General features: G+C 36.1%; 4 protein-coding genes across 5 annotated transcripts; 1 reads left to right on the forward strand and 3 right to left on the reverse strand.

The window, feature by feature from the left end:
• Positions 1–239: 239 nt before the first annotated feature.
• On the reverse strand, positions 240–4,057 carry clec3bb (C-type lectin domain family 3, member Bb). Of its 2 annotated transcripts, none has more exons than XM_055220142.2 (3): positions 3,870–4,057; positions 3,413–3,511; positions 240–1,004 (listed from the first exon to the last, which is right to left on the reverse strand). In XM_055220142.2, exons 1-3 carry the CDS (start codon positions 3,961–3,963, stop codon positions 613–615), a joined length of 585 nt encoding a protein of 194 aa, XP_055076117.2. In that variant the 5' UTR covers positions 3,964–4,057; the 3' UTR covers positions 240–612. The 2 variants fall into 2 exon arrangements, with proteins under 2 accessions (XP_055076117.2, XP_055076116.2); XM_055220141.2 differs by having other exon boundaries at positions 3,413–3,520; positions 3,870–4,050.
• Positions 4,058–5,508: 1,451 nt separating this feature from the next.
• exosc7 (exosome component 7) lies at positions 5,509–10,835 on the reverse strand. Its single transcript, XM_055220364.2, has 8 exons — positions 10,700–10,835; positions 10,390–10,491; positions 10,025–10,119; positions 9,527–9,692; positions 8,456–8,526; positions 7,389–7,512; positions 7,118–7,273; positions 5,509–5,646 (listed from the first exon to the last, which is right to left on the reverse strand). Exons 1-8 carry the CDS (start codon positions 10,754–10,756, stop codon positions 5,542–5,544), a joined length of 876 nt encoding a protein of 291 aa, XP_055076339.1. The 5' UTR covers positions 10,757–10,835; the 3' UTR covers positions 5,509–5,541.
• A 6-nt stretch (positions 10,836–10,841) lies between these two features.
• Positions 10,842–17,481, forward strand: hgh1 (HGH1 homolog (S. cerevisiae)). The gene is made up of 7 exons (XM_055220363.2): positions 10,842–10,977; positions 11,546–12,138; positions 12,221–12,321; positions 12,779–12,877; positions 14,004–14,095; positions 14,250–14,372; positions 16,713–17,481. Exons 2-7 carry the CDS (start codon positions 11,597–11,599, stop codon positions 16,899–16,901), a joined length of 1,146 nt encoding a protein of 381 aa, XP_055076338.2. The 5' UTR covers positions 10,842–10,977; positions 11,546–11,596; the 3' UTR covers positions 16,902–17,481.
• A 2,164-nt stretch (positions 17,482–19,645) lies between these two features.
• LOC129412682 (uncharacterized) lies at positions 19,646–24,962 on the reverse strand. Its single transcript, XM_073858628.1, has 10 exons — positions 24,226–24,962; positions 22,756–22,827; positions 22,435–22,541; positions 21,443–22,160; positions 21,181–21,281; positions 21,014–21,064; positions 20,528–20,909; positions 20,274–20,453; positions 19,980–20,125; positions 19,646–19,849 (listed from the first exon to the last, which is right to left on the reverse strand). The coding sequence occupies exons 1-9, from the start codon at positions 24,455–24,457 to the stop codon at positions 20,028–20,030; spliced, it is 1,941 nt and encodes a 646-aa protein (XP_073714729.1). The 5' UTR covers positions 24,458–24,962; the 3' UTR covers positions 19,646–19,849; positions 19,980–20,027.
• Between the last annotated feature and the right edge of the window lie 405 nt (positions 24,963–25,367).

A 25,367-nucleotide genomic window follows, 5' to 3' on the forward strand; every position in this document is an offset into this window, starting at 1 on the left:
TCAAATGAATTAGCCGCCTTGTAAAATATGTAAAAATTTCCATGAGATTGCATTGTTTATGGCAGTATAAAAATTATACATATATCGTGTTGGACAAATTATTTGTGTTGCTTCCATTTAGGCCTACTTAACGCACACGATGTGTTAAAATAGCCATAAATAACACTTTAAGTATATGTATAAATATAATGCAAAGCTTTTTGATAAACAGTTTATTGAAATAAAAGGATATTGTCAGATTATATCAGGCTAGACATTCATTTGTTAAACAATAAACAAGTAACATAAAGCTAGCAATCTGAAATAAACTTCGTTATGTTGATCAACAGGCAAGTACAAAATGTTGTTGTTTTTTGCAGATACACAAAACAATCCCACAATATCATTACATCTAGTCAGTCCAAAACTGAGTTTATTGCTTTTTCAATATTACAGTGTTCAATCCAATCTAATTACAGATCAGCTCCTTTATGTGAACGTTTTGTGCCGAAAGAGAAATGAAATTACAATCTTTGTTCTCCTCAAAACGTTTACGAAAGATAAAATATATAATTACAAAGCAGGGTTACGCAATGAAAAGGACAGCTAAGGTCAATGAAGCCACAGATGGACTCAGACGATGTTAAACTCACAGACAGAAGCTCTCTCTTCACGACAGTTCTCATCCTGCCACTTGCCACCGGAGGCGCCAGAGAGCACAGCGCAGTTCTCTGAAGTTCTGCCGTCGGGTTGGGTCGCCTGCCAGTTCTTGTAGCGAATGGCCGAGCCGGTCTGATCCATCCACACGCCCTCGGTTTGCATGTCATTCACACCCAGCCAGATTACGGCGTCGGGTCCGAGGCTGTGGTGTGCGTAATTGTAGAGCTGTGTGTTTTCTTCAGCTGAAAGTGGAGTGCTGAGGATTCCACCTTTGGCTATGCAGTCTTCATTGGCTGTGTGGTAGCGTTTCTTCACCGTGTCCACCAGAAAACACTTGCCGTGGATCTTGACACCCTTGAGACAGACTGGACAATAAACAACACATTAAAGTTTAGCCTGTGATCGGCAAAATGGGCTGACGCTCTGAAAAAATAAATATCATTGAAGAATCATTTTTGGCTGGATGGTTCATTAAAGAACCTTTAAGTTCTGAAGAACCTGAAAGGTTCTTTGGGGAACCAGAATTGCATGCGAAGAACCTTCTGTAGCACCTTTATAGGAGTGTACTGTGGAGAAAGGGTTTAAACAAAAACTTCACCCCAAATATTTATTTGGAAGAAACATTGGCTGCACTGAGTAAAAAATGGAATATAAATAATTAAATGAATACATAAATAAATAAATAATAAAAGAGAGAAAAAATAATGCACAAAGGTAGGGTTGAGCGGGGCTAAGGCGGGGATAATTGTAACACGGCTACTTTACATATTTATAAAGAGCCGAGCATTCTGTGCTTTTCGTCTTTTTCACTTACTGTCAGAAGATCTCCTGTGAATTTGTGAAAAGTTTTGGTTAAAATATTGAATTATAAGTGTTTTGTTTCTTATTTTTTTTCGATCTCCGAGTTGGGTGTGTAAGTCATCAAATCCAACCTTATATTTTAATCTCTGTAGTCTTGTTACCTGAAACCTAAAAACATTTCAGCAACTCCTAGTAACTAGTAACTTTCAATAGCTGGGATTGAAAACATTTTAACACAGCGGGGTTAGTTGTCACCAGTGTTGGGGGTAACGCATTACAAGTAGCGCGCCTTACGTAATAATATTACTTTTCTGAAATAACAAGTAAAGTAATGCATTACTTTATAAATGTACACATTAATATTTGAGTTACTTTTTTAAAAAAAGTAGGGTTAGGGTTACTTTTCAGTTGAATTAATTCAATAAAAAAATGTAAAAAACTTACTGAATTAAACTGAATATATTAAAGGGGTCATATGATGAAGATGTTGGCATTGCCACTTTGTAGGTGTGAGCAAAAACAGGTCATTGAAATTTGGCTTTCATTATGATGTCATAAGGATATCTTATTAGAATAATACCGCCTCCTTAATCTGAACTCTCCAACCACTGCACTGCCGTTTGGTGCAGAGAGAAAGAGAGAGAAAAGAAGGACTTGACAGCACAATGGAGTTTCAGTTGCAGCGGGCCACCGTCGTTGTGATCAGTGGTTGCGCTTCGTCCGCTCATTTGCATTTTAAATGACACACCCAAAACTACACATTTTTGCTCAAACCTACAAAGTGGCAATGCTAACATTTTCATCATATGACCCCTTTAATGTAGAATTACGTACTCTGTGCGCCTAAGTGGGAACAGTTTGAGTCAAAAACGGAGACGGCAGGCAAGAGCTTGAAATTTTTGCGATCATAAAAAACACCTGCAAGGCCTGAAAGAGATCAAGAAAAAGTAACTTAAAAGTAACATAAGCATTACTTTCCATGAAAAGTAACTAAGTAACGCAATTAGTTACTTTTTTAGGTAGTAATATAATATTGTAATGCATTACTTTTAAAAGTAACTTTCCCCAACACTGGTTGTCACACAGTGTGACAATGAAGCCTCACATGTACAATTATAATGAAATGAAAACAATGTAAATACTATTCATCAAAATGATAACTGTTAATACAATATCAGGAGAAATAACTCAATTATGATTTTATTGTCTTAAATCTATTTCAATGCATAATAGCCGGATGGTTAGATGAAGGATGCATGTCTGGATATCTATCTATTATAGGCAGATATATAAACAATATCCACCTTTAGTAGAATTTGATTGAATTATTTGTGTTTAAACCCCACCTATGGGGTAAAGTTTGCACACCTGTCACTTTTGGTGTAATTGTACAATAACGGTAGATCACACAAACAAACTTTAAGTGTTCATTTGTAGCAGAGATGTGTGTGTTGATTGTGTAAAAAATTATTAATTTAACTTAAATTTTTTTGAATGATAGAGCCAACGCCAAAAAAGCATTACTTTGTGTCCCGCTCTTCCCTACTTTGGATTTGTTATAGAGAGATGAGGAATGTTTAGTTTGGGTGTCATTACTGGCGTTTGCTGGATCTGCCTGTGAATTATTCCACATTTTTTGTCTGAATATTTCTTCCACACATCAATAACACCGGATGAAACCCATCTTTATTGTCTCCAGAGAAAACAGAAACTGTGAAAAATATGAAAAGCTACACATGGAGCCCATGTGTCTTATGTAAGTGGAAAAACTTCCAAGTGCCACATCGTACATTTGAAAAAAACTGTTTGGGGAGTCACAAATCTTTGAGTTTGTATCTTATTTTACTCTAAATATTTATGTTTTATTTAAAACCATTCTGAGTAAATAAACGGATAGGCTTTCACGTACATATTTCACTATTGCATTGCATGATTGCACGTCTCTATGAAGATAAATTGGATTTGATCTCACCTGTCTGCAGGGCCTGCTGTTCCTTCAGGATGTTTACGTCATCCATGATCTCTTTCATCTGCTGCTGTAGGTCCTCTAAAGCAGCACTAATCTGAGAATCTGAGGAGTCTTAAATCAAGAAATATCAAGCTTGTATTTCACTCCAATATATTTGTGTAAGAAACTATGATAATGTTGTATTTGTTAACATTAGGTAATGCATTAGCTAACATGAACTAATAGTGAACAAGCATTTATTAATCTTAATTCATGTTCATTTCAGCATTTGCAAATAAAATTTTAAGTTGTATTGCATTAACTAACATTAACAAGAATTACTCTGAGTTCCTGTTAACAAAATGCATCTACTAATGTTAAAAACATAACCTTATTTGTAAAGTATTACCAAAATTCTTGCATATTTTAAGTTTAGATGCATTTATACGGCAGGGTCTTTATAAACGACTGTAATTCTTACCTTTTTTACCAGTGAGTTTCTTTTTGTTTTGCTGGTGTGAGGTGTGGATGAGGAGCAGAACTCCCAGCAGAAGATAAACACTTCTGAATCTCATGGTGATGAATGTGAAGAATGAATCTTTCTCTTTAAAGAGACGTCCAGCACACAGATGTGAAGAGCTGTAAGAGGAACCTGCTGTACTGAGATTTTATCCTGAGGATGGGGGAGGCGTGGTGTCTTCATCATCATCATCATCATCATACGACACGTAACACTCAACAGAGACTAGGACAGTCTTTTATTGTCGTTTTTTTAGCAGCCTCTAATTTTAAATCACTTATAACACAACTTTGGAGCAACTTACCATTTTTATAAAGGTTGGCACATTTTGGGAAATCCCACCCTAAATATATCTGCTGTATAATATTATCTGTGTAGTTAGAAGGTGTTATTATGGGATGGAAGTAACAGCACAGCAACGTTCTGTAGTCTGATCATGCAAAACTGCAGATGCAGAGATGCAAACATGACTATGAAAGGAGAAATGTTTTGTGATTAATGTTGACTATTAACAATAAAATATTTACCGTTCTTTTCTCAGGACAAAAGACCGAAGACTATAGCTTTGGTTTATTTTGAGATATAGCATCTGATACACCACACCATGTTAATATTTTCAATTCTTTTCTCTGATTTGAAAAAGCAAACAAATACAGAAAGTGCCTCAATACTATAATTTAACACTCTTTAAGTCCAAACAGATGTTAAAAGTCAAATCTGTAATTCAGTTAATGACAGGGTTCCCACAACTTAGTTAACTTCTAATTCAAGGACCTTTCAAGGACTTTCCAGGTCCAATACCCTCAAATTCAAGAACTAAATGTGGGGACACATTTCAAGTGAGAGCAAGGTTACATCGTGTTAACTTATAAGATACATTGTTTCAGTTCCCTTTCGAGGGAACTCGCGCTGCATCACTGCGGTAACATTTTGGGAATGCTGCTGTAAGTGCGTCTGAATGTGTATACCAAATTCAACCAATGGTGAGACTTAACGACAAAGACAGGGTGACGCGGGAGCCAGCAAAAGACGGCGTTACAGGGATGCAGGAAGTATAACAAGGGAGACGCAGCGTCTCGTTCCCTTCTCAGGGAACAACAGTTACATATGTAACCCAAGATGTTTTCATGTGTCAAACACAACTACACAAAAAAGCATTTTGGTATGAATCAACATTCACATACAGAAGATATAAGCCTTTAAAGCGAACAGTTTAGCACGTGTGCTTAAATGTCTAGAATTGTTATGATATTATCCTACACTACACAGGGAATAATATGGATTTTTTTCCAGAAAACTTTTTTGCATAAAATAGATTCAAGCACTTTCAATGACCTGTATCTATGCATGTATATTTTCAAAAACTTCCCAGGGCCTTGAATTTTTTTTCCCAAGATTCACAAACTTTCAAGGACCCGTGGGAACCCTGTAATGAATTATAGGAGGAAAACTGGATAAATACAGGCAGAAACATTAATGAATTGTTATAGAACTTCACTCTTGAGAAAAATCTTCATATTTTATGAAGTGTGTTTGTTAGTTATGAAGCAAGACATGACAAATTTTATAAAGAAATGTATTTATTTCAAACACACACATACACACACACACACACACACACAACAAGCAGACATTATCCAAGGAAACCCACTTTCTGTCTTTTATCGCCCAGACTTTCTTCTTTCTGTAGTAATTCCATGAGAGGAGCATGAAGTGTTTTCCCCACACGCTTCCCAGCCTGTAACAATCACACAATAATACATAAACATTTAACAAAAGTGAATATATTTATAGCTATTCATTCTTTAAAACTAAGACACGCTCTTAAATTCACTCTGTAGATATAAGACATCTTGTGTGGGTGGTATTAAAAGCTAAACAGGGCTCCAGACTGCCACCAAATGGTGGAATTTGACAGTGTGCCACTGAATTTTACATCCAGTCGCACATGTGCGACCAGTAAATTTGACCTTTTTTGTGATGTGACACTGCATTTGAAAATAGCACACTGTACTTTCTGCATCTAGCATTAAAGTATTTATTAGAAATACAGTGGAAATTAGTAGAAATGTGTATATGGGTTAGCATGTTGATTTACAGTGTGTGCCCCTAAAATTTTCTGGTTGTGCCCCTAAAATTTTCAGTTGTGGGCCACTGTGCTCCTAGTGTAAAAAGTTAGTCTGGAGCCCTGCTAATGAACAGCAGATGCACAGACATCCCATACAAATCTGAGTAAAAGTCTGTTGTCTAATAAGAAAAACATGCTGTAAAATAATTTCCAGAACTTTCATTACTGTTGTTAGTAGTCAAAACAGCTCAGGCCCAATCATCCATATGTCTCAGGTTATTCATACAATAGCTGCGTTTCCAGCAAAGATTTGCACAAAATTTTGGGTTATTTTCTAAATATCAACAAAAAAGCTTGCATAATGATGATGCTTCAATTCACCATGCAACTAAAACATAATTTTGCGGTCTCGCAAGAAGTCATCTAAAAAACATAGCAACATGTGTATTCGACTTCATACAGTGACATCAAAATACCACAAGAGCGACTCGAAAGCACAGAGAGCAGTCGACTCCCACGTCGCTCTCGCTGTAATTTGTCATGCGCTTGTCGGTTCTTGTGATGTCACATGAAGCCAAACGCACCTCTTCTGTCTTGTCCTCCAAAAAGTTTTGTGATATATTTCCTCTTCGAATTGGATAAACTTTTTTCCGATATATAGGAGTTTATGCCAAATTGCAGTATTTCCATTGGGTGCATTATCAATTCGCTATTTCAATTTGAAGGGTAAACGGAGCTGATGTAAGACTATAAATGTTTTCCACAGTTTGATAATATGCAAGTTTGTAGCTGGACTATTTAAAATACTGTAGCTCATCAGAGAATGAACATTATCCCATAATTCACACATCATCATGCCATCCCGGGTGTAAACATAACTTTCAAAAATAACACTGGCCTTTGTGTCTGGTTGTCACATGTGTGTTTCATCACGATGTGCCACCATGTTTGACCTTACAGCTGTGATTTTTATGTTTACAATAACACACAATGTATTAGTCCCTAAATAAGCTCAAAATACTGCTGAGGGTGAGTAAATTATGCAATATTTTTCATTCTCGTTAACTATTCCTTCAAATTCTCATTAATTAACTTGAAACTAAAAAATTATAAAATGTGTTTAAATGAAATGTATACCGACCTCTGTCATCTCAAAGATGCTCTCCGGGTCCAGACTGCCTCCTCCCATCTTCCTGACGCATGTGACTGTACCTTTATGTGTGACTGATATCAGGACACTGGCTACAGAACAGGCTTTCTCCTGCAGGGTGGCATCTACAACATGTCTGTGACCGATCTGAATCACAACATTTCAAAACCAATACCGCAAATGTAGTGAGTAACACAAACTGATATTAAAAAAAATCACAATAACAGGGAGCATTGTGTGTACTGAGGTGTCTGTGTTGTACCTTGCACAGGGTTACGATACAGGGCACGTTCTCAACATTGAGCCTCATGCAGTCATAAGGGTCATCTGAAAGCTCAATCTCCTTCCCTCCCTCCTCATCCTCAGATATGTGCACTTTGGCAATTCGTGTTGTAGAAAAGGAAAAGTTAAGTTCAACATTTCTCCTGTAGGTTTCCACAACTAAATAAAGTTGCATGTTTTGCATGGGTTTAATATAAAATAAAATATACTATAAGCCTATAAGGTTGAATTTAGTTGTTTGCAATTTGAAATATTTTTACAAGATATTCCTAATAAATTTAACTTGAAATATTTCTGAAATGTTTCTTTAATAAAGAACACCGCTATCTCATAACGCAGCGAAACCTACTACATAATGTGAATAATTGATTGTCAAGCAATCGATATCAACCTATTCAGCACCATCGCCATGGACAGCACCTCGTAACGTCTTACGTAAGAAAGTATACCTTAAGAATCCCGCTAAGGTACAGTTCGGGAAACACGCCTAGAAAAGGTACACGTGTAGTTAAGTTTTAACTTTAGAGTCTTTTTAGCGCGCTAAGAGACAATGTTATCGGGAAACGCAGCCCTGATCTCTAACAAATGTCCTTTACAAAAATGCAACTATCTCAGCTTTTTGCTTAAAATTTGGTGTTTTTGAAGAAATCTACCCATATTTGAGAGGTGATAAAAAGGACAAATGAAGATAGGACAAAACTTTTTGTTTGTTTGTTTAAAAGCTGAGGGTCTGATCTTTTATTTGATATATTGCATGTTCATATATTTAAAGAAGAACATTTTCTGGATTTGTGAACATCATAAAAAATGCTGCCGCTTGCTGGCAACTAAAAAAAAAAAACGCTGGCAAGGAAAGAGTTAATGAATACCAGACGATAAGTTTGCAAAGCCATTTGGACCAATTATTGGACTTTAACACGGTTCAGTGTGGTTTACATTCACTATGTAAATGCCCATGACTTTTCCAGACCTATAAATTCCATGATCCATCATTCCTGATCCCTACAGCTGTGAGGAATCCTGAACGGGAAGAGTTTAGTCACTCACCGTGTATTGAAAAGTGCAGCTTTTATTGCGATGGATATTGCGTCAAACAGATTTCCATCACACTGCAGCAGCTGTGAACACAATCAAACTTGATTTCTCATAAGCAGAAATAAACAGCATACAGTCACATCAATATTTCATGATATATGCTAATCTTAAAGGATTAGTCCATTTTCTTAAAAAAAAAAAAATCCAGAATGTTGATGTCTTTCTTTGTTCAGTCGAGAAGAAATTATGTTTTTTGAGGAAAACATTCCAGGATTACTTTAATTTTAATGGACTTTTATTGGACCCCAACCATAACAGTTTTAATGCAGATTAATATTGCGGTTTCAACGGAGTTTCAAAGGACTGTAAACAATCCCAACGAGGCATAAGGGTCTTGTCTAGCAAAACTATTGTAATTTTTGACAAGAAAAATAAAAAATATGCACTTTTAAACCACAACTTCTCGTCTATCTCAGGCCCTGTGAAGAGCCAGCGCAACCTCACGTAATACGTCATCACGTCAAAAGGTCACGGAGGACGTATGGGAAACTACGCCCCAGTGTTTACAAGTGTGGAGAAAGAGGACTGTCCTGACGTTGTTGTATGTCGAATGATACTAATTAATGCCTTTGTGTCAGTTTATTTTTTAAATGGTCCACAAGTGTGCGTTTTATATATGTAACACGTGACCTTTCCACGTCATTACGCAATTACGCGAGGTCGCACTGGCGCGTCACACGACCGGAGATAGACGAGAAGTTGTGGGTTAAAAGTGCATATTTTTTATTTTTCTTGTCAAAAGTGACAATCTTTTCGCTAGATAAGACTCTTATGCCTCGTTTGAGATCGTTTCGAGTCCTTTGAAACTGCAATTTTAAACTGCATTAAAACTGTTAAGTGTTGGGGTCATTTAAGTGAGAAAAACCATGGAATGTTTTCCTCAAAAAACATAATTTCTTCTGGACTGAACAAAGAAAGACATCAACATTTTGGATGACATGGTGGTGAGTAAATTATCTGGATTTTTGTTTTTAGGAAAATGAACTAATCCTTTAATAGCATTGGATGTGTTTGTTAACTCACCAGTACATCCACATACAGGACCCAACAGTATTCTCCTGGGGAAATGCAGAGAGATCGCAGATCCACGCTGCGTCTGTTATTAAACACTTTGTACAGTGTGTTGCTAAGCTCCACCCCCAGCTCTTCTCCACCCCGCCCCTCAAACTGAGGAGTGGCATTGGCTGAGCTAACAAAACAAGAATATGTTAGGATTTAGTTATTTTATAAACATACACCATCAGGATGATGAAAACACAATATTGCACAGGGACTACTTTTTCAAGTGGAAGGGAGGCATTATGTGATTTTTTTTAAGCGATTTTACTTCATGAAAGGTGTGTTAATACAAACATAAATATGTATCTATGTAAATATGTACCTTTTATAAACAAAATTATGGTACTCGAGGCTGTGCTGTATAATAAATAAGTTGCATCTGCTTTGTGTTGTGCCTAACACACACCATTCAGCCGTGACTTATTCACAGCCTCTCGTAGCGTATTGCTATTCAACACTCACCAGTCAACAAAAAACTCCAGATAACCTTCCTCTGGTACCATGGGTTTGGGTTTACCAATCTCTGCTTTTATTCCTACAAGAACGACTGTGTGACCCTATTGTAAACATCACACAGAGTCATGAATTAGTAAAAAACGTGACAGACATCATCTCACTGCACAACATCAGGCTTGTTCGACTTCATGCTCGCTGCAAGAACCGACAGGCGGATGACGTCATCGTACCGCGAGAGCGAGTCGAGAAACACACGTAGAAGTCTAATTTCAAATCGCTCTCGCGGTATTTTGACGTCATCTGACTGCATGAAATCGAACATACTTATTTTAAGCAGGATCGTTAACATAAAACAAGCAAGTAGAGCTTACTAGACTGATTTTGGCAGAACCGTCAGTGTTAGACACCACATCTGTCTCGATCTCCACGTGCCTGTAATCTTCACATCCTCGACCGTCCAATCTCAAATCATCCTGTCAATAACATTTATTATTTACACTTCAACTTGCGTTTAAGTTGTGAGAGCGTTTTGTTTTTTCAACAGGTTAACGTTAGTTATTCATCTTGTCTTAGTAAAACCAATGTTTCCTTAAGTATTAACGCTTTTTATAGAGACAGTTGGTTTCAAATATAAATATATTTTATTTCCTCGTCAGTATCAATCTCACATAGTCCACTTACCCGAACTCCATGCACAATATAAACCTTCTCAGCTTCGCTTAGTTGAACCGCTGCCATGTTTCAAACACAGAAGCATCCACACGTCTCTTCTAGCGCGTCATCACTAAGCGACGACAGAGAGGGCGGAGTGGCGAGGTTGACAGCCAATCACATATCCATGCGTTTGAACAAAGGCGGGGACGATTGTGGCTGGAGCAATTCCATTGGATCCTAAATATGTCAATCTCAACAGCAGGAACTGTACGTAATCCACATGTGTGCTGTGTATCGTGAATTTGGTAAGTAAAGTGTGGTTAAATGACAACGTAAAATCTTTAGATTTTATTATATATATTATTTATAATGTTAGATGGTTATTGATCAGATTTTTGGCTTTAGATGTTCATTAGTGAAAACATTATTATACGAAGCTAATGACAAAACAAATGTTTACCTCAATAATATTTGTATAAAGTCAATATGATGTATTTTCATATCTGTCGGTGAAGTTTTGATGTTACGATTATATTAAAAACTATGTCAAACAAGCATAATGCAGTATCACGATACAAATAGAAATTTATTACGTTTTTACTACATTAAACCCAAGGTAAAAATGGTACTATGACGTCACCAGTGTGCAGTTTTATTTTCAGATATTAACCGTGGTACTAAATGATTTCAGTGTTCATGTACAATTGTATTAACATAGAAAACTGTACTTCGAGTATTTAAAAAAAAAACTATGGTATTACTATTTTCAGAAAACATTTCAGTTGCATGATGTTACTTTCTGAAAGGTTTAAATGAATGAACATGGACATCACTTCCAGTGTCATGACTGTTTGCTGTTTTTATTTTTTCCAGATTGACTATTAGTAAACATAAGACTATACTTGGTAAACGAAGCGACCCAAAATGCTTAGTGACAGTGAAGCAAAGGAGCTTCTGTCATTTCTCACACTAGAAATGAGACCTGATGTCAAAGGTCATGCTACAGAATACATACTGGGTCTCACAGGAAACCGGGATGGGTGTCGGTACCTGCAGTCCAAACCAGACTTCCTCAAAGCCCTGGTGACCCTAACCAGTGACCTTTCCATTGCTATTGTCAAAGACTGTTACCATGCTCTTATTAACCTATCAGCAGATGAAACCCTTCACCAGCCTTTGGTGAAAGAGACAAACATATTGCCCACCCTGTTGAAGCATTTACTGGACCCAGAGTATGTGTTTGCTGATCGTATCTGTACGATTCTCAGTAATCTCACCCGACATGAGAAAACGTGCCGAGATGTCTTCAAGTCTCTCCAAGAGCAGAATATCGGACTTGCAAAACTAGTTGAGATCTTCTGTCAAGAAGGTTTCAACCAAAAAGCATCACTTCATTACCTGGGACCACTGCTGTCCAACCTGACACAGCTGCCTGAGGCAAGACACTTTATCCTGGACAAGGAGAGGTGAGATATTCTGTGGAAAATCACTTTGGATAACATGACACACAAGAACATTTTTTGAAGCAATATTCATATTTTTTTCCAGGTGTGTGATTCAGAGACTTCTTCCGTACACGCAGTATGAGCAATCGACCACTAGACGAGGTGGAGTGGTGGGAACGCTCAGAAATTGCTGTTTTGACTACGGTAAAAGATTTGGTGTCCTTTAAACCATAATGGCGTTTGATAAAATAGCGGTGTAAAAAAGCATTGTGGGTAAATCACAACACACACTAATATACCTGTCCAATATCAATTCTGAATTGCCAAGGCGATATTATGCACAGCTCTTTCATTTAGGAAGTCCTTATTAAAGGGACACTCCACTTTTTTGAAAAATTGTAATTTTCCAGCTCCCCTGATTTTTACCGTTTTGGAATTCATTCAGCCGATCTCTGGGTCTGGCGGAACCACTTTTAGCATAGCTTAGCGTAACCTATTGAATCTGTTTAGACCATTAGCTTTGCGCTCATATTGAGTTTAACACCCCTAATAATGCACTTGTATTAGTCAGTTATTGTGGCATTTAAAATCGACCATCAGAAACTTTAAAATGTAAATGTTTTGATTATATAAAATGTGTTTGATTCTCATATCCATACAGCTCATCATGAATGGTTGCTCAGTGATTCAGTGGATATTTTGCCGTATCTTTTATTACCACTGGCTGGACCCGAGGAGCTCTCAGAGGAAGAGAATGAAGGTAAACAGTTTTCGTTCGATACTCTATTGTTATAAACATACTACTAATTGTATACGTTTTTCTTTGTATATATGTATTAAAAAGGGCCAAATGATAACTGGTAAAGCAGACCTTTCTCTTGATTTCTTTTTCAACACTCATCTGTGTCCTCTAGAGGGCGATGTTTATCTACTTTTTAAAATTTAGGTAACACAGTAAAATAAAGTGAAATTCCAAGTTTGAGAAGATTTATTCAGGAATTATTTTGAAAGTGTCTCATTTTTTCATCTTTATAGATCATCTCATAAGAACTCTATCATAATAAAAAAGAATCAGGGGTGGTTTCTTGGACAGGGTTTAGATGAATCCAAGACAAGGCCTTAGTTATATTAGGACATTTAAGACGTTTTTACAAACATATCTTACAAAAAATTACTGGTGTGCATTTTGAGACAAAACAATGGCAATGATGGTTTTTTTTAAATATAGATTTACAATAGCAAAATTGTGGTACTGGTGTCTCGTAGCAGTATATACAGTCTATCATTCAATGGTAGGGTGGCCATTCGTGTCAGTTCCGCCAGACACGTCCTGAAAATGTTTTCGGGTGCCTTCTCCGGAAGTTGCATTGCTCGACCGCATACGTCATCGAGGTTTTTTACATTTCAGTTAAAATACATTAGAAAATTAAGATTTATTTCTTTTAAGACATACAATCATTGTAATTTCATTCTTACCTTGAAATGTAACGGTTGCTTTTCTGAAATTGAACCCCAAATATTAAACCTTGATGACGTATGCGGTCGACCAACGCGACTTCGGGAGAACGCACCCGAAAACATTTTCAGGACGTGTCTGGCATGAATGGCCACCCTATTCAATGGTAGTTCAGTGATTGAGTAAAGAGTAATAGCACCAAATTAAATCAAGAAGGCAATGATGTATTTTAGTTATGTCAGTGCAAGTTGTTTTCAGTTTAGACAACTCAGATATGCATTTTAGTCTGGGTCTAGACTTAAACCATATTCGGGCAACTGCACCTCAAACTAGCAAATAACTAAGACTTGAAAGATCTTCTTTTTTCTGTGTGTTTACTGATCCAAACATTACTATATGATCGTTACTGACCTTCACTTGTGTTTTTTAGGTTTGCCAGTGGATTTGCAGTACTTGCCAGAGGACAAAAAGAGAGAGACGGATCCTGACATCCGAAAGATGCTCTTAGAAACCTTGCTGCTTGTAAGAATGACATCACATATCTAAATTATCTATATAATATAAAGGTGAAGTTTATCTGTGTTGAACTTAATAACATGAAATCAGATTATAAGACACCAGTTTTGTCTGCTTTACGTTGGATTGACTGCTATATTAATGATCTGTTTACATTTAGCTTACAGCTACCAAAGGGTGCCGACAGATTATGAAGAACAAGAATGTTTATCCCATCATGCGGGAGTTTCACAAATGGGAGAAGGATCCACATGTGATATCTGCCTGTGAGAAACTAGTCCAGGTAATGTCTTTTAATCATTTTCAGTTGATTAATTAATTTTTATGTTTATATAATGAACACATTTTTAAGGGGTATATTTGTAATCCAATGATAGTTTCATAATATTTGGAAATTAGGCATACTGTGAGAGGTTGTTTGAGTCCCATTGGATACCTTTTCCCTCTTCTTAAAGGAATTGTTCACCCCAAAAATGAAAATTAGCCTATCTTTTAATCACTTTCAAGCCATCCTAGGTGTATATGACTTTCTTTTATTAGCCAAACACAGTCAGAGTTATATTAAATAATATCCTGTCTCTATTCAGCTTTATTATGGCTTTGGATAGCGTATCATTTTTAAAGCTCTAAAAATGCATCCATCCATCAACAACTAATACATACAGTTATTAAATGTCCTCTGAGGTGAAATATAAATGTTTTCTTACAAAACCCATTTTCTTACAAAACCCAATCACTTAACCTCAAGGGTTTTCGATGGATGGATGTTTGCACTTTTTTTAGGGCTTCATAACAATTATCCCAACTAATCGTTTGCAGAAAAAAGTTTTTGTTTACATCATATATATATATATATATATATATATATATATATATATATATATATTTTATATATGTGTGTATATACAATTAAATTTTTATTATATATAAACATGAATACTTAATATATAAATCAAAATTTTCTGAATTATACATGCATGTGTGTGTATTTATTTTTACATAATTATTATGTAAGTGCACACACACATATATATGATGTAAACAAAGACTTTTATTCTGCAAATGGTTAGTTGCGATTAATTGTTATGCAGCCCTACACTTTATAAAGCTTTAAAAAAATGGGGCACTATCCAATGTCATTATAAAGCAGAAAAGGATACTATTTAATATAATTCCAACTCTGTTTGGCTGAAAGAAAAAGTCATATACACCTAGTAAGGCTTAAGGGAGAGTAAAATACTGACCAATTTTCATTTTGGGGTGAACTTTTCTTTTAAAAGTTAAATGTTTCGATTTTGGTTCTCGGCAACATGAAGCAAAGTCCTCCCGTGCACTTTTTTGGTGAACAGTAGGCAGATTCCAGTCCTTGGATTTACAAGGTTGGCCGGAAAAAACGGGAAACACTGATTTGGTGGAAAAAGCTGTTCTTGCAGCTGTGGCGTGTGTATATTTGGGTACGGGTGCATGGAAAAGATGTCACAGGGTCTCTTTTTAAAGCCTGATATTCTCAATAACGTCTGGGAGATCCTTTTACAACTCTAAGCCAAAAGCAATGGCTCGGTCATTTGCTTCAACCCAACCATTTTAATTATCACTAATAACATGCCAAGTTGAGAATGAGGCTAATATTTATCCAGGATTAATGGATGTTTTTTTAATATAGCAGTTTTTATACTACATCAAGAGTTACTTTTTACCAAAATTGGTAATTGAGAACGGCAGTAAAACCGCAGTGATATTTGTCTTGCATCTAATTAGCTAACCTTACTGCATCATTACTGCTTTTCTTTTACTGTGCGCTCACACCAGACGCTTGAACATTTTGAGGTTATTCGCAACATTCACACGTGAAATTTAGATATGATGAATACACTCAATTTGCTGACTTTAGCTTGTAGTCTTAATATGTGTATATATAGCTTCAAGTAAAGAGTGTTTTTTTACAACTTACCAGATTGTGCGACCTCTTGACTCAATTTCTTCCTTTCTTTTTTTTATTCCCGTTTCTATAAAAGTATGAAGATGTGTCATACATCTCTGGGTGTTCACATACAGTGATGATGATACTGTCCTCCATTTTTGTTTCGTATTTCTGTCTTCACTTGCTACGTCCTAATCACGTCTCTACTAGAGCAATTGGTTCCTAATTGGTTAATGTGGCACGAATATCCTTCAAGTTCAGATTTTTCAACTCGCGTGAATCATTCGTAACATGCATCAAACGCCCTGATTCGCTCCAATCGCGTCTTTGCATTGACTTGCAACATGTAAATCACTCGCGCTTAATGCTTCATTAACGTCTGGTGTGAAGGCACCATTATGCTGCATACACACCAAACGTGCAAACGTGAAGCATTGCGTTCCTCACAGGATTTAACTTTGTTTTATGCAAATTTTTCGCTTGACTTGAATATTTTCAACTTGCGTGAAGGTGCGTTTGAGGCATATAGCGCATGTTTTCATGGCAATCGGGCACCCAATTGATTGACTTTGTAGGTAATCTACTACATACACAAATCATTGAATACGCGTTTGGTGTGACCTCATATACCTGAGAAAGTGTGATATTCAATGCTGACCCAATGCATTCAGGTTCATTTAGTTTTATGTGTCTTCGATTAAGGTTTTGATTAGCGATGAGCCGGAGGAAGGAATGGAGAATCTGTTGGAAGTGGAGATTCCCCAAGACGTGAAAGAAAAACTGAAGGAATTGGATGCCAAAGAGCAAGAGCAACTTGAAAAGGACACGCAGGAACTTTTAAAAGAAGAATCTGAGACTCAAAATGAATCGACAGAAGGCCTGCAGAGATGAACTAAACTTAATATACTGCCTCAAGTACATGACAAAAAAAACCTAAATGTTTCAGATCATAGAAGATGGACACTATTTTTTGTTAGTCATACATGCCATTTGAAGCAACAATTGATAGTAAAACCTTCATGTCTACAGAGTTATGTAGTTACAATGTATATTGAACCAGCAGGGGTTAACTTAACCAATCGCCAAATCTTGACCCTTTTAAACAGATTGACTCTTAATGTAGTAAGTTCTGATAAAATCAACAATCTATGTGCAGATGAAACTTGCATGAACATTTTCTAATGAAATGAATTCATACATTTTAAAGTGCAAGTTACTGTTTCAATATGATTTTAGGTACACTGTATATTAATATTTCACATTTGTGATTCTGGGCCACTAAACCAGTCATAAGGGTCATTTTTTTAAAGTGAGATTTATAAAGTACAGTACGATTTACTTCATCTGATACTTGTTGTTCTCAGAGCAACCATCAATATGAAATGTTCAGATCTGTCAAATGTTGTAATAATGTTTGCTACCACTGTACACATAATCTGAAAGTTCAATAAATCAGCTTTCCTTTGCTTTATGGTTTGTTAGGATCGGACAATATTTTATTTGGTTGAAATGCAACTAGAAAATCTGGAATCTGAGGGTGCAAAGAAATAGGGATGTCCCGATACCACTTTTTCAATTTCCGATACCAGAATTCTGAGTAACAGCCGATACAGATACCTGCCAATCAAATACTACTGCAATTTCACACACAAAATGTTAAACGTGTATAGTGCTTTCTGCTACATCTAGAATCATTTTAAATGTAAAAATGTATAATATAAAATGATTTACAAGAACATTATTAATCATGGCAGATTTTTGTGCAAAACTGTCACAGTAAAAAAGCTTTAGTGTACAGATGGTTATTTTCATAGATGTACACGGTTATTTTGGGAATTATGCGCTTGACCGGACCTTTTATGCACATCCCTGGTGCAGAATTGATGCGCCTAAATCATACACTCGCTAGGTTTATGGGCTTCCTGAGCGCAGAATTGATGCACTTGAATCATCCTCACATGGGAATCCCCCCGGACGGAAAGAAAGTTCACAACTGTTAAAACACAAAGAGAAATAATATTCTCTATATGCGTATATGACCAGGTTGCTGGTCAAGTCAAAAATATCGCAGAAAATGTTGAAAGTTTACAGATAAATACAAATACAAACATGAATATACGAGTAAATAGTACGGTTAAAAAACACACTACTAAACATTAATAATGAATAACAAATAAAACACTACAACTTGGAATTTAAACTTGAATTAAAATCAATTATACTATAATAAAACATCAACACAAAGAACATGTATAAAGTGTGCATGCACCGTTCACTTGCTTGCTTCTGTCGCACACGTGCAATCACCATTGCAATCAACTGCGCACGCGCGTTGTTAACGTGTAAAAGAATCATTTATGGTTTTAAATTAATAAATATAAACATATTTAAGTTACATAACAAGAATGCTAGTTGGCTGAAGTAACAGTGGGTTGGCAATATTATTGTCGAAGTGTAAGTTAAACATCTGCACGTTATCACATTAATCATAACAATTATATGTAATAAACGTTATACATATAAAGTTATCGTGATGCACGTATAAACAAACAATGAACACTTACTAATTTAATTGGCACCCGTTTAACTCTATAAACTATTTACAATACGCAGCCTCTCTTAATACGCTCCGTTACCTGGCAACAGACAACCCCAGCGCGACCTCTGGAAGACAAATGATAGGGGTGACCGTGATTGGGAAAGTCCATGTATTGGGAATATAATTTCTACAGTCCCAGCAATCAATTTTGCTTTTAAAAATATGACTTATAGCCGTCCAAACACAACCCAGACGTATAGGCTAAAATTTGGGTTGTCAGTGAAAATTTAAAAGACGTCTAAAATAAATCAATAAGTGAAAGCAAACAGCTTGAACTCACTGTTGACTTTGCTTACATGATGTAATATCATATACAAGTTATTTTGGCATGCACAAATTATAACCACATAACCAAAGTTTATTTTGGTAAGAGGTTGAGTTACTCATACCCGGACTATGTTGGGTCTCTAGTTAACCTCCGTTAGGAAAAGTAACCATGGTTTTACAACAGTAAAAAACATGGTTACTGTAGTTAAACCATGGTAACCACAAAATAACATTGTTACTACACTTTTACCACAATAAAACCATGGTTAATTTTCATAAGGGCAAGTCCAGGGCTGCCCAAACTAAGGCCTGGAGGTCTGATGTAAGACCCAATTAGCTGCTTCAGGTGTGTTTGATTATGGTTTTAGCTAAACTATGCAAGAAACCGGGCCTCCAGGACCGAGTTTGGGAACCCCTGACCTAGACGGTGAAATGACAGCTGTATAAAGACATCACAATAATCACAGTACAACAATATGATTTACATTTCTTTGATGTGGTAACCCGACAACAAGCTCTGTTCTTACCATCCTAATGTTAGGTATTCATCACTATCTAAACCTGACCTAAAATCTAATGCTGCCACCATGATTTGAAATTGCATGACTTGTAATATAAGCGAGCCATATGATGTTTTTTTATTAAAGGCATACACATTGTTTGAATGTAAGATCTGTGGTGTAATTTGATCTGAAACTTCACATTCTGTGTACACCTGAGACAGGTGATAAAGAGGCATAATAGGACACCAATACAAGATACACATATCTGTAAATAAATGCTTTTATTTTGACACACATTTGATAGACAATACAAACATTAATAGGAATACAAAAATAATGAAATAATAAATAAAATAATAAATAATAAAAAAAAATTAGCCACTGTATGTTACATTTATACATTTGGCAGAAACTATCATCCAAAGTGCTCAGTATGTTTTTCTAGCAGTCTGGATGATTCTTGACAAAATCTAAATAGGAGAAACAAGAACAAGAACACTCAATCTTACTACTCTACATAAATCTAACTACACAAAGACGTTATTTAACGTCTCTCTTACAAGACTAACTGCAAATGTAGTTTCCTAATCTGTCTGTTACCTCACACTGTGTATCTGATGGACTGAATCCATTTCACTGCCTTTCTTTCTAGTCCATCTTAAACCAGTCATGATCTAAGATCTCCTGGATCGACGGCCGTTTATCTGGATTCATGTCTAAGCACCGTTTAATCAGATCACAGAGTTCTGTACAAGTTTTAGGAGAGAGCTTGTTAGTCACGACACACAAATGACAATAACACATATGATAATACTGTCCATCCATCCATCAGTGCATGTTAAGTGACTGATGTCTTTCACAGATGTTCTGCCTCCGTTTGTGCTTTTCACTCACCCTTTGAAAAATGTTTCTTGTTAAGCCGAAGCTTGTGAGATTTTTTTGTCGCTTTCCTCAGGTAAGGGTAACGTTTATGTACCATGCAGTACAGCAACACTCCTAATGCCCAGACGTTGGTTTGCATGGCGTAATACTTTGACTTGCCGTCGGCCTCGGGTGGGGTGCATTGCAGAGCTCCTGCAGGCAAAAGTCATTTAGTAAAAGGGTCACATGATCAATAAGTCACTAACAGCAGAAAAACTCCAGCTCACCTTTAAACCCTTTTGAATCAAAGCCGTCGTCCGTAAGTAAACTTCCAAGTCCAAAGTCAATTAAAGTCAGCTTCATATTGACTTGGTCCAACAAAAAGTTTCCAAGATGGACGTCAGAATGAAAAACGCCATGATCCAGGCAGTGTTGCACCGCTTGTACCGCCTGGTACATTAGGGGTCGTGCTGTTGATTCAGTGAGTGGTGTATGGCGCGAGGTCAAAAACTCCCAGAGTGTCTGACAGGGTTGAGGATACTCCAACACGAGTGCGATCATGTTGGGATCCTCGTACCAGTCATACATCTCGATGACAAAGGGGCTGTGACATTCACGCATTTTAAGCGTCAGCCCCACTTCTGTAGGGAGCGGCTCGGTGTATCCAGGCTGGAGAAAAATGAACAAATTAAAGTTAGTTAGCAGCTCTTGCTTTAGTATACTCTTTAATATCTATTTTATGTTTTTGACTTAATTAAGTTACGACAACTTACGATAACAAGATATTTTTCTTCTTTATTTCTCTCCATAAGTTTGATGGCGACCTACAAAGAGCAAAAAACACAGAGTTTATTTCTCCTCCTGAACATGCACCTGACACTGCACAAAACTTTAAGGTTTGAGGATATACAATCTTTAAATGTTGTTTTGAGTGCATTACCTCTTTGCCATCAGACCTACGCGTCCCTTTGTACACCCTGCCAAAGCTGCCCTCGCCAAGCACGTCACTCAGTGAAAAATCGTATTTGGAGGCCAAAGATTCTGAAAAAAAAAACACAAAAGAAAAAGTGGTTAGGTTATGTTCACATAGCAGAAAAGAGATTAAACATGGTAAATTGTGTTGTCTTACCCCACTGAAAAAATAGCTTTCTTAGAAAATAGACATATTTATAAAATGAGAGCAATGATGACATTATTCATACCTCTAACAGAAGTAATCTTTGGGCCAGACTCCGGCTCGGCATCGGCCGGAGTATCATCGAAAGTAGCCGGATTAACATCAACCTTTAGCCCAGGTTTGCCATCTTTCTGTCTTGGCTTTTTGTCATCTTTCTGCCCGGGTTTTCTGGTATCTTTTGGACCGGGTTTTCCGACATCTTTCGGCCCGGGTTTTCCGGCTTCTTTCGGCCCGGGTTCTCCAGAATCTTTCAGCCTGGGCTTTTCGGCATTTTTTTCTCTGAAAGTTCTGGGATCTTGATTCCTTGCCCAGAAGTGGGCTGGAATAGCACTTGTTTGCAGCTCGGCACTGGCTGCAACCGTGCGGCTGTGAGTTATAAACTCACGAATGGCCGGATCCGCTTCATCCATGGCAACAGGATTAGCTAGATCGGCGTTGAGCTGTTGCATTCCATCAACAGGCTTCAAAGTTTTTTTCCGGAAGTTTTCCAAAAAGCGACTGTTAAAAGCCTTCTGCTTGTTTTTCTTCGGACCAACGTTCATCTTTGACTGAGCTGCAAGATCAACAACTTCCCTAGCATAAGGGATAGTTGGATCCGCTTTAAGCTGTGGGTTCGGCATCGCTTCCACTTTGCCCTTCCGGAAATAGTCAAAGATCCCTTTTCGTTTGTCCGGTATGATTGATTCCGGCCTGGCCAGACCAGCATCATCCTTTAGGTTAGGATTAGTCGAATCGGCATTGACCTGTGGAGAAGACCAGAGATAACTTTAAGTAAAAGTACAAGCAAGTATAGGATCAATACTGCATTTGTGTACATAAGAGAGAAAGGGGGATAGAGAACAAATAATAGAAAGGTTGGAATAAACTACACATTTCATAAAGCATTAAAATATAGTAAAACAAAGTAAAAGACATGTTGTTCATTGTAAATGTACTCTAGTAACCATCCTTTAATTTACTCCTAAAAATATCTATTTTCTAAAATGTGACTTAAGTAAATGTAATGATGTAACTCACCTTTGAAGGAATCAATGTTTCCACTTTATTATTTTGAAGGAACGGGCACTTTGCAGTGCCAAACGTCTTCTTCAAAAAATTGAGGAATTTGGATTCTTTGGGTTCGTCTAAACAGAAAACAAAAACAAAACATAATATGATAAACTATTAGAAAATTCATTATGACAAAAGAACCGTGGTCAGTGATAATGCTTAAGAAACACATTTGAAAAACTGTGGAGGTCAGTGTGAGATCTACAAGAGCACAGATTTAGTTTACACATGATGTCAAGGGACAAACATAAAAACTTGGCAGGAAAAATGTTTTAATTTCCATCTTACCTTTTCCACCAAATCCATCATCATCATAGTCATCATCACTGAACTCAGTGATGACCAACTCCTCCTCTCCTCCTGCAATTACAATTCAATACAATTACAATTTTAAAGATTAAACCAAATTGATACATTTTGACTAAAACTGGTCACTTTTTAATCAATGTTTATTAAAGTGTATAAAACAATCATTACATGTGCACTGTAAAAATGTCTGTAGAAATGACAGTAATATGGCAGCCGTTTGACATTAAGTAACTTGTAACTAATAATTATATATAGCATAGATTTGATTTATTTTATATTTAAAATACTCACATTACATGTAGATTTGTCAACTTTAATGGTAATACCCATACGGCAATACATTTATTGTAAAATATACCAATTTTTTTATATTAAATATATACTTCAAAAACATACTTTATAAAATTAGCTTCTACGTAGCAATATATATATGTTAGAACTAGAGCTTGGCATAGATTAATCTAGATTAATCTCATACAAAATAAAAGTAATTTTTTGCATAACATATGAGTTTGTGCTGTGTGTAATTAGTATGTATATGTAAATACACACACATTCATGTATGTATTTAAGAAACATTTACATGTCTATAATATTTATTTACATTTTTATATATTCTAAATTATATATACATTTAAAAAAACAATATTCATATATATATATATATATATATATATATATATATATACACACACACACACACACACACACACACACACACACACACACACACACACACACACACACACACACACACACACACACACACACACACACACTGCAAAAAATGATTTTCTTACTTAGTATTTTTGTCTTGTTTTCAGTAGAAATATAAAAAAATTCTTAAATCAAGAATCTGATTTTCTTGATGAGGAAAATGACCTAAGAAAATAATACTAGTTTTTAGAAAAAAATATACAATTTAAGCGAATTTGTGCTTAAAACAAGCAAAAATATCTGCCAATGGAGTGAGAAAATTTTACTTGAATTAAGTGTTTAAGAAAAAAGAAATCTTATTTATAATAATAGATAATTTTGCTTGTTTTAAGGACAATTTCACTTAAATTGTATATTATTTGTCTTAAAACTAGACTTATTTACTTAGGTCATTTTGTATGTTTGTGTTTAAATATACATAATATTTACACACATTGCAAACTCATATATTATTCAAAAAAATACTTTTATTTTGTATGAGATTAATCAAGATTAATCTATGCCCAGCCCTAGTTAAAACAAGACCTCATATTTCTATCTTAAATCCTTATTTTATTCATATTAGTTTATTTCTTAAACGGATGTAGGGCTAATGCCAAAATGGGCAAAAAGCTGCCTGTAATGCAAAGAGAGAACACATGTTACACGAGCACCCCCTGGTGTCTATCTGTACACGTGCATTTACATATATATGTAAACTGTATGTATGTTGTTGAACTTTTAGCATCTCACCTGCTTTGCATTTCGCCTTAGCACATGCAAGCGAAACATCCAACTCCTTCTCCTCCTTCTCCTCACTTCCTCCACACGGATTTAAGCCACCGGCAGCGCGCCTGATATTCGACGTAAGTCCTTTGTCAGGGACATAGTCGAAAATCGGCACAGCATTCGGAAGGCAAAAATCCGTGTTTTTGACATCTGCTCGTCTTTTGTCCTTGACGGACGATGTTGAAGGACGAAACATGATGTCTAAGAACAACTGAGAGACTTAACTGTGCTTAGATTCGGTTTACAGAGGGTTGAAATCTAAGTAAACTGTCTGTCCGTACACAGTGCGTCAATCAGCTTAAAGTTGCGAACTTTTGGAAAGTCTGCAAAATTCACTTGTTAATCTGTACAGTAGCGTTCGGAGTCAACCAAAGGCAAGCGTTCAGATTAGTCAAATGATACCGGTCTCATCTGGTTGAGCCTTTTTATAGGCACCGATTCCGATTGTGATGTCATAATGCTTCCATGGCAACGACGCGTTCTATGAAAATGACGCGTTCTATGTGTGTGTGTTTGTGTGTGTGTGTGTTTTATTTATTTATTTATTTTTATGTAGATTCTTTCAATCCCTGCCACTACTTATTATATTAAAATGACTTTGTTTTGAGTGATGAGTGTTTTTCCAAAGCTCTTGCTAAAATGAGAGGTTGGAATGTTAAGAAGCTGCTTAAAATCTTTTGATATTATATGATTTATTGTGATATTGCACTTTATTATTTTATGATATTTTTTCTTACTATTTAAGTTCATTTAATTTATGATTCCAGATTTTTATTTATTTATTCTCTTTTCATTTTTAAAATATTTGTATTTATTTATGAACATGTTTCATGCCTTTCACTCCAATCTCTTCATGTAAAATAAATACCTTTTTGCCATTGTTGTATTTAATATTTTATACTCAACAAAAATAAATCCTAAGACTCTAAACGTGATATGTTCATTAGTGTATTGAGGATATTTAGTTTTAACCTTCATAACTTTCATATATTCTATCTATCTATCTATCTATCTATCTATCTATCTATCTATCTATCTATCTATCTATCTATCTATCTATCTATCTATCTATCTATCTAATCTATCTATCTATCTATCTATCTATC

Source organism: Misgurnus anguillicaudatus, chromosome 20, assembly GCF_027580225.2.
Source record: "Misgurnus anguillicaudatus chromosome 20, ASM2758022v2, whole genome shotgun sequence".
Taxonomy (NCBI): domain Eukaryota; kingdom Metazoa; phylum Chordata; class Actinopteri; order Cypriniformes; family Cobitidae; genus Misgurnus; species Misgurnus anguillicaudatus.

Excerpts from the sequence above, each read along its gene's own strand:
- clec3bb (XM_055220141.2), bottom strand. The coding sequence starts at position 3,963 with ATGAGATTCAGAAGTGTTTATCTTCTGCTGGGAGTTCTGCTCCTCATC. Across the intron at positions 3,521-3,869 it reads GAAACTCACTGGTAAAAAAG|ACTCCTCAGATTCTCAGATT; the intron begins GTAAGAATTACA and ends TCTTGATTTAAG. Across the intron at positions 1,005-3,412 it reads ACAGCAGGCCCTGCAGACAG|TCTGTCTCAAGGGTGTCAAG; the intron begins GTGAGATCAAAT and ends TTTATTGTCCAG.
- exosc7 (XM_055220364.2), bottom strand. The coding sequence starts at position 10,756 with ATGGCAGCGGTTCAACTAAGCGAAGCTGAGAAGGTTTATATTGTGCAT. Across the intron at positions 7,513-8,455 it reads GCTGCACTTTTCAATACACG|AATTGCCAAAGTGCACATAT; the intron begins GTGAGTGACTAA and ends TTCTACAACACG. Across the intron at positions 5,647-7,117 it reads GCATCTTTGAGATGACAGAG|GCTGGGAAGCGTGTGGGGAA; the intron begins GTCGGTATACAT and ends TGATTGTTACAG.
- hgh1 (XM_055220363.2), top strand. The coding sequence starts at position 11,597 with ATGCTTAGTGACAGTGAAGCAAAGGAGCTTCTGTCATTTCTCACACTA. Across the intron at positions 12,878-14,003 it reads CTCAGAGGAAGAGAATGAAG|GTTTGCCAGTGGATTTGCAG; the intron begins GTAAACAGTTTT and ends TGTGTTTTTTAG. Across the intron at positions 14,096-14,249 it reads TCTTAGAAACCTTGCTGCTT|CTTACAGCTACCAAAGGGTG; the intron begins GTAAGAATGACA and ends GTTTACATTTAG.
- LOC129412682 (XM_073858628.1), bottom strand. The coding sequence starts at position 24,457 with ATGTTTCGTCCTTCAACATCGTCCGTCAAGGACAAAAGACGAGCAGAT. Across the intron at positions 22,161-22,434 it reads AAACATTGATTCCTTCAAAG|GTCAATGCCGATTCGACTAA; the intron begins GTGAGTTACATC and ends TCTTCTCCACAG. Across the intron at positions 21,065-21,180 it reads GTAGGTCTGATGGCAAAGAG|GTCGCCATCAAACTTATGGA; the intron begins GTAATGCACTCA and ends TGCTCTTTGTAG.